The 8,646-nt window shown below is 40.1% G+C and overlaps 1 protein-coding gene across 1 annotated transcript; it reads left to right on the top strand.

Annotated features, from left to right (window-relative positions):
* Positions 1–2,280: 2,280 nt before the first annotated feature.
* Positions 2,281–3,857, top strand: LOC133286259 (fasciclin-like arabinogalactan protein 10). Its single transcript, XM_061483654.1, has one exon. The coding sequence runs from the start codon at positions 2,427–2,429 to the stop codon at positions 3,690–3,692; it is 1,266 nt and encodes a 421-aa protein (XP_061339638.1). The 5' UTR covers positions 2,281–2,426; the 3' UTR covers positions 3,693–3,857.
* The last annotated feature ends 4,789 nt before the right edge of the window (positions 3,858–8,646 follow it).

Raw genomic sequence — 8,646 nt, 5'->3', positions numbered from 1 at the left:
TCTTCTTGCCATCCATTTGATTCAACATTTCTAAATGTATTGCAGAAATACTTTATAAAGATAGAAAGACACATCTCTCATGTGTAGAATGTTAGATAGTATGTACATTTATATAAAAATAATAATAATACAACTATATATAAGTATTTAAAAAATTACCTGTAAAGATTGAAAATTGAAAAAGCAGTTCCCACGTAAGAGCTGAAACAAACTCATCATAATAAGTGGTCTTTGAACGGGTCAGAGAGTGAGAGAAAAAGCACTTGAGTGCTGAACTTTCAAACCTACAGGTAAGTGTCCCATTTTCAAGAGAATGAAGACCCTTTATAATGTCAGTTTACGTTGTTTTAACTAACCATGTGCAGTATAGTCTTCCCTGTCAGGTGCAACACTTTTCTTGTTATGCAACTGCGGAGTCCCAGCTCAAGGAATAAATAACATTGAAACTACACACATATGTATAATATGGACAAGTTCTAAAACTGAACAATAATTTAAAGTTTAAGTTTTAAAATTAAAAATGAATAAGGCAAGTGGAGATATATATACATTAAAAGGCATAAATGTAACTAAAACTTTTAATTGTGTGAAGCGCTGATTATTTTTTTGCCTTAGCTTGTTAAACAAAACTAATGTTTTTTTATTTATTAATTTCATAATAAAATGTAGCATGAAACCCACAAACATAAATATTAGCTTATATAAGGGATATGTTATTCTACTTACCTTTTTTTTTTATGCCTACTTTGTCTATTACTTTTTAACATTATTAGATCAGAATCTATTAAATGTATTCAAATAGGATCATCCTAGAAAAAATGAAGTCTATAGTCCTATCTCTTTTCCTATGAACTAACAAGGACTGGTTTAATTAGTGAGATAAAATTGAATTAATACAATTTTTTTTGCTCAAACAATTTCATATCTTCTTAAAAAGTAAAGATGATAAGATTACCAAAAAAGAGAGTAAAGATGATAATAATATTTTAAATTTTGATTGAAATAAAGTATAAAATATTATGTTATTGATATATTAATAATTCTTTAATAATAAAAACTTCGCATTCAATTTTTTTTTAAATAAATGATTGAGGATATGTCAGGTTGATAAATTACTCTGCTGCACTAATAGACATGCACAATTTGATTACCATACATATTGCATTAATTGTAGAATAATGTATCAAAAGAAGATAAAATTTTCTTTTTATCTCTACGAATCATAGCAACGACTCCATGCTAACGTTACAAACCTCTCGCATACGTTTCTAATTTAGACCGTTACAAACACACAGAAGACACCAATTCATTAGACCCCAAACATTTTAAAACTCAGAAAGAGACCGAAGAAAGAGAAAGAAAAGGGCACACAAGTAATTTCATAAAAAAGAGCAACCAACGCAACAAATGCCACGATCACTCTTTCCATTTCCAGCTGTGACCAAATCATCCTTGTCCCCTTCCCTACCTCCGTCACATGGCCATTCCATTCATAACTCAACTCTAGTAAAGTAAACCTTTCCTTAACCATGATGCTTCCTTTTTCCTTCTAAAAAGCATAGTGATGAATTTACACTGATATCTTGTCTCTTTAGAAAATTAAAAAAAAAAATAATTAAAAAATGAATTCTATGCTATGATTGTTATAAAATGAAAAAATAATTTAATTTTTATTGCATACAAATGAAATCCACTCAAATTTTTGTAATGGACTTCATTCAATTTTAATTGATAATCTAGACACTCGTTTTCTTACTAATTAAATTGTTTAACTTGTTATATAAGTTGTCTTGGATTCTTAATAATTTTAAACAGAAAGCGACAAAATCAAATCTAAGCTAGAATTATTACAGCAAAAAAATAATGAAGAATCTAATATTATTTTGTTATTTACTAAATAAACGTAGGGATTAATATTTCTCATGTTAAAATAGATAAATTTATCACCTACATACGTAAAAATATATAGAGTCTATGTGAGACCATATAAAAAAAGAGAGAGAAAGAAAAAGTATAAATCCTATATATTTTTAGGGAAAAATATTTATCATTTTAAAGGATGTAAAGTTGTGTCATTTTAAGTGAGAGAAAAAGATAGATAAAGAAGGAGAGAGGGTGGACAAAAAAATACAAAGATATGAATCTCACCTATTTATGAGAATGAAATAACATAAATTATGTTATTTAAATGGACATCTCATATTTTTACGTGTATCTAAGAGATAAATTTATCTATAAAATATTAGACTCATAAATGCGATGAATAAAAATATGCAAAAATAGTGTAACCATGGTTAAACAAACCCAACAAACACACCACCACCTTCTTCCATCTTTAACTCCTGCTTCAACTCCTCACTTGCACACTGTCCAAACTCACTCTCTTCACTTCCATACATTCTCTCTCTCTTACCCATTTCACCAAAATGGGTCACCACTCAAACCTCTTACTCCTCTTGTCACTCACCGCCATCGCGGCCACCGTCTCCGCCCACAACATCACCGCCATCCTTTCCGACAACCCAGACTACAGCGACTACAACAACTTCCTCAGCCAGACAAAACTCGCCGACGAGATCAACAGCCGCCAGACAATCACCGTCCTTGTCCTCAACAACGCCGCATTCTCCGCCGTCTCCGGCAAGCACCCACTAGCGGTAATTAAAAAAGTCCTCAGCCTCCTCATTCTCCTCGACTACTTCGACCCAACAAAACTCCACCAAATCTCCAACGGCACAACTCTCTCCACCACCCTCTACCAAACAACCGGCAACGCCGAGGGAAACGCCGGCTCCGTCAACATCACCGACCTCCAAGGCGGCAAGGTCGGCTTCGGCTCAGCCACTCCCGGCTCCAAACTCGACTCAACATACACCAAATCCGTTAAACAAATCCCTTACAACATCTCCGTTCTCGAGATCTCCGCGCCGATCATCGCGCCGGGTATCCTCTCGGCTCCTCCGCCGTCAGCCGACGTTAACATAACGGCGCTCATCGAGAAAGCCGGCTGCAAAACCTTCGCCTCATTAATCGTTTCTAACGGCGTCATCAAGACGTTCCAGTCAGCAGCGGATAAAGGCTTGACCATCTTTGCGCCGTCTGATGAAGCTTTTAAGGCACGTGGCGTCCCTGATTTAAGCAAGCTCACCAACGCTGAGGTGGTCTCGCTCTTACAGTATCACGCCTCCGCTAAGTACCTTCCCGTTGGATCTTTAAAAACCACAAGGGATCCGATCAGCACTTTGGCCACCAACGGCGCCGGAAAATTCGACTTCACCGTTTCAGTCGCCGGCGACTCAGTCACTCTTCACACCGGCGTTGATTCTTCGAGGATCGCTGACACCGTGTTGGACTCGACTCCGCTCTCTATTTACACCGTTGATAGTGTCCTCCTTCCATCTGAGTTGTTTGCGACGTCTCCGTCGCCGGCTCCGGCACCGGAACCAGCCGGTGCCCCTTCTCCGTCTCCTGCTTCGACTCCTTCGCCGGCATCTGCTCCTTCTCCGCTTCCCGCTTCTCCTCCGGCTCCCGCAGGTGAGACGCCAGCTGGTGCTCCGGCGGATGCGCCGTCGACAGCGGCGGAGCGTAGTTCCGGCAAGTCTGCAGGTGTTCACGTGAAAGCTTCTGCGGTTCTTACGCTTACAGTGACTGCTTTGTCTGCTATTGTGATTTCCTCTGTTTTCATGTCCTGATTTGTAATTTTACGGTATTCTGCTTTTGTTTTGTAATTTTCTTTAGTTTTTTTTTTCTCTCTCTCTCGTTCCTGAATGTGATTGGTTTGGAGAATTTTTTTAATATTTTTTGTTAAAAATTAATTTAGGCATGTGATGCTGTACGTGAAGGTTTCGGTTTTTTTTGTGTGTAATTTTTAATTTATTAATTTTTGCGTTATAGAATTCCGCTATGGTGCTTCGTATTTTACGGTATATGTGCATTTGTGGGATTGGATGCCACGTGGTGCAGTCCGAGTGGGTCATAACTCATACGTGTTCCCTTTGGAAAGGACCAGCGCATGTTGTTGTACTTTAATAGTGGAACAACAGAACCCAGATCTGGTTCTGAAGACTGTGTGGCGAATGGTTTTCCAATTTCCAACAATTTTTTTTTTTAATTTAAGTGTTTTTAGAAATCTAGGTGACGCGCGAGGCGCGTAGCTTTTGAATTGGGAAATATCATTGACTCCATTTACCATCAATCATTGTGCCTTTTTGAGTTTTGAAGGACCAGGCTTTGGCGTGCTGATTAATATCGATTTCTTTTTTTTTTTCTTTTTTTTGGAATAAGGGAATTACAAACTAAATACAAGCTCTAAGGCTACCAAAGCCTATTTCATCTCTACGAAGGAGAGACAAACAACCGTCAGGGGGTTGTTGTAGGATACATAAATTCCAATCTTCGTGGTCATGACTAAAGCCTGCAAGCCAATCCGTTACAAAGTTACCTTATCTAAAGGTGTGAGTTAATGTAGTTGTCCAAGCTTCCCTTAGGTAGTTTCTAATTCTGGAAGCAAGAGAGGCTAAAGGGTGGTAATCACCACATTCGAAACCATGGAGCAAGCCCCAAAACTCTGCTTTCAGGGCCGAACCACTGCTTGTGTTTCTGTGGAAACCCATGATCCACTTACCATCTTCTCCCCTAATGACTTCTCGACAACTAGACTCGGAACCTCCATGCATGCTGGTTGCTGGATCCGTCAACATTGACCTTGATCCAACCTTGAGGGGGAGCCTTCCAAGTAATAATCCGCTCCACTCTTTCGTCTCTTCGAAGGCCACTGTTGGTCAGCTCCTTGTTGGCGTTGCATAAACTCCTAGCGTAGTCCACAGCTTTCCTGATGACTGATAACTGGTGAAAAGGCTCCCCTTCAAAAATGAGTTTGTTGCGAGCTTGCCAAATTTGCCAGCATAAGATGCCAAATAACACATTCCATTTAACACCCTGCACTCTGGTTTTCATAGCGTACTTAAGATTCCCATCAATCTACCTGGCAAGATCAGATTGGAAAAAATCTTTGTGTCTATTCGTAGGAACCAAGGACTCCCAAATAAGGTTGCTGCTGGTGCAGTTTCTCATTACGTGGAGACCGTCTTCAGTTTCATAGTTACACCTGGGGCATGTAGCATTAGGTGCGAGATGGCTCTTTTCTCTTGGCATTGAGGAGCCAGATGAAAGTTCTAATGCGTTGGGGCCCTCCCAGCCCCACACCTGCTTCCAGTTACTTAGGTGACTATCCTGATGGTTTTCCAAAAGGGAGTAGTAAGCAGTCTTAATGGAAAAAACACCATCTTGAGCTTGGTCCCACACCACTCTATCTTCTCCTTGGTTCGGGTTAGGAGGGATCATGGAGGCTGTCTTCTTGCACGCCTCCTCATCAAGGAATGATTGAAGAAGAGGCCAATTCCAATTACCATCCCCAGCTATAAATTTTTCCACCGTCCAAACGAGTTGTTCCTCAGGAATGTGAGCATTGGAATGCTGAGCCAAGCAGTCCCAGTTAGGAATCCATCTCTCGAACCAGAACTTAGTTCCTCTACCATTGGATGCTCGATCCTTCTACAATGTTCGGCCATAATTTGACGATCCCTTTCCAGATGAAGGAAGAGTTTCGATTAGACTTAATTATAGGAAACAAGTCATCTCCCACTCTGTACTTGTTCTTCAGAACTCTCACCCAGAGGTCGTTACTCTTAGTAAGTAATTCATGCCCTAGTTTCATCAAAGCAGCCTGGTTAACTTTCTAGGCTTGACGCATGCCAAGACCACCATCCTCCTTGCGCCTACAAACCTTGTCCCAGGCAACGACATGGACCTTCCGCTTATCAGCTGTGGAACCCCAAATGAAGTCCCTCACCCTCTTATCTATATCCATACACGTACGGGCAGGGAGGGGGCAAGACATCATGGTATAGAGGGGCATAGCTGACAACACGGATTGAGCCAGGGTAGTTCTTCCTGCCAGGGATAGAGTCGTTCTCTTCCAAGAGCTCAGCCTTTGGTCCATTCTCCTGAGGATATGAGAGAAAGTAGTTGTGTTAATCCTACCATGAACAAGAGGGATTCCCATGTATTTGCCAAGGTCAGAGGTAACAGATAAACCCAGAGCCTGAGTGATGGCAGAAGTATAATTATGGTTGATGTTCTTGGAGAAAAAAATTATTGTTTTCTCTCTGCTAATACGTTGTCCCGATGAAGAGCAAAAACACTCAAGAATTCCCGAAACAAGGTTGGCTTGCTCCAGAGAAGCCTCTGCGAAGAGGAGTAGATCATCCGCGAAGAATAAGTGAGAAATCAGAGGACCATTCTTCCTAAGGATGACCGGTTTCCAAATCTCTCTGTTACATGCTTCATTAATAAGATGGGCAAGCCTTTCAATGTAAAGCACAAAGAGGTAGGGAGATAGGGGATCCCCTTGCCTTATTCCTCTTGTTGGTTTGAACTCCCTCGTCGGTCTACCATCCCAAAGAACGTTCATTGAGCTGGAAGTGACACACTCCATGATGAGCTCAACAACCTTGGCCGAGAATCCAGTTGCGATGAGGGTCTCCCTAAGGAAGTCCTAGCTCACACGGTCATAGGCCTTCTCCAAATCTACTTTGATTGCCATCCACGCCTTTTTGCCTTTCTTGGTTCTCATGGAATGGAAGATCTCTTGAGCAATGATAATGTTATCTGAGCTATGTCTCCCCTTGATAAAACTGCACTGGTTAGGTTGCACAAGAGTGTTCATGTGGGGTCTCAACCGGTTGGAAATGAGCTTAGTCATAATCTTGTAAGCCACATTACAGAGACTGATCAATCTGAATTGTTTCAGGTGAGAGGGATTAACAATCTTGGGGATGAGGCAAATGAACGTCTGGATAATATCTCTTATTTTGTCAGGACATTCAAAGATGTCACGAATAAGGGTGGAAACAGATGGACTCACTTTACCCCACTGACTCTGGAAGAAAATGGCTTGGAGGCCATCTGGACCTGGCGCCTAATAAGGATGCATTGCGAAGATGATGTCCCTAAGCAACAGAAAGACTCCTCCTCGATCAAAGGAAAGTGATTCTTCATCGGCCAAGAGGGGAGGTTGACCTCACTACCAGAACATAAGTTCTCAAAAAAACCTACCACCATAATTTTGAGCTTTTCAGGTTCGATCACCCAGGAATCATTGTCATCAAGGAGCGTTAGGATCTTGTTAGTTCTACGCCTGATCACAGTTGATGTATGGTAAAAACGAGTGTTCCTATCACCATAGACCAGCCAATTGCATCTAGACTTCTGAAACCAATTAAGCTCCTCTTGGAGGTAGATGCGATTAAGTTCATCCTATAAATCGTTACGCAAGCTCTCCAGGCCATGGATGGGATGGTTGCTGAGCTCATCCTCTACCCCTTTGAGACGGGCATGAATTCTGAATTTTCTGTTGAGGTGGGCCCTGTAGGTATTGCAATGCCATTCCGTCGCTTCATCTTTGAATTTGTCGCAGGCGTTCGTCCACTGAGCGGCGTTGGTCCAGCATCTGTCCACGACATTCCCAAAGCTCTCACAGGTAAGCCAGGACGCAAGAAAACAGAAGGGTCTCTTCTCCCCAGCTCTTCTACGAGCTGCATTATCACCAAGGAGGATATGGCGGTGATCGGAGTTGAAGAAGGGAAGGTGCTTGACAGTCCTTGAAGGGAAGCACGTGATCCAGACTGCGTTTGAGAGGGCACGATCCAATCTTTCAAGGAGCTGGCCCCTCTTCCAAGTAAAGTTGGGACCAGAGAACCCCAGGTCTAGAAGGTTAGCTTGCCTGATACACTCACTGAACTCCTTCATTACACCTTGGCAAGGAGATTAAAATCGATTTCTTGATTCCAGAAATGTACATAAAATTATAGGGTTTTATTTTTCTTATGTTGCAACACACAAAAAGTGGGTGGGATCCACTTCTTTATTTTCTCTTTCTTCCTTTTTAGTGGGCCCCACTCACTTTTTGTGTGTTGCATGAGACAACTTGTCTCATGCAACATAAGAAAAATAAAACCCAAAATTATAACGTGTTTATTAAAATTGATATATTAATAAGAAGGATTTAACGTAGAAATGTATTTTTTTAGTGAATTAATAAAATTATTTTTGCCACCTCAACCAATTAGTTGATTTATCGATAAACCAATAGAAAAATTAAAAAAAGAAAGAGAAAAATTGTATAAGCATGACAATTTTTTTTACAGTAAAATTAAAATATTGTTAATAAAAAATAGTTAATGGAATAGGGTGATTTTTGTGTTTTCTCTGAACTTTTTACCTTTCAATTTAAGGAGATGCAAGTGAGGCATACGATATGATGTTTATATAATGGGCAATTATTTTCTCATTTATGACATAAGTGGGTCTCACTTTGAATTGTTTTTTCTCACTAATATTTTGTAAACTCCACTTATTCCATGAGTCAAGTAGGAGAAAATTCCTTTAAAAACAGAAAATATTTTCTCTTATTTAATTTATGGTTTTTTTGCAGGGATTTTCGCGGTCTGGATTGGATCAATTTTGGAAGCAATAATCATCTGATTCAGTCTCTTCGGTTTGATCATGTAATCTTCCATTCAGTTTGGATTTTTTTTTCGAATCCAATCCAATTTTTTTCGATTTGGATTAGATCAGTTTTCGATT

Source organism: Gastrolobium bilobum, unplaced genomic scaffold (assembly GCF_033153095.1).
Source record: "Gastrolobium bilobum isolate Gb01-03AN ecotype WA unplaced genomic scaffold, APGP_CSIRO_Gbil_v1 utg12063, whole genome shotgun sequence".
In the NCBI taxonomy this organism is placed as follows: Eukaryota; Viridiplantae; Streptophyta; class Magnoliopsida; order Fabales; family Fabaceae; genus Gastrolobium; species Gastrolobium bilobum.
The sequence above is the reverse complement of the archived record's forward strand: the minus strand, read 5'-3'. Positions and strand labels throughout refer to the sequence as shown.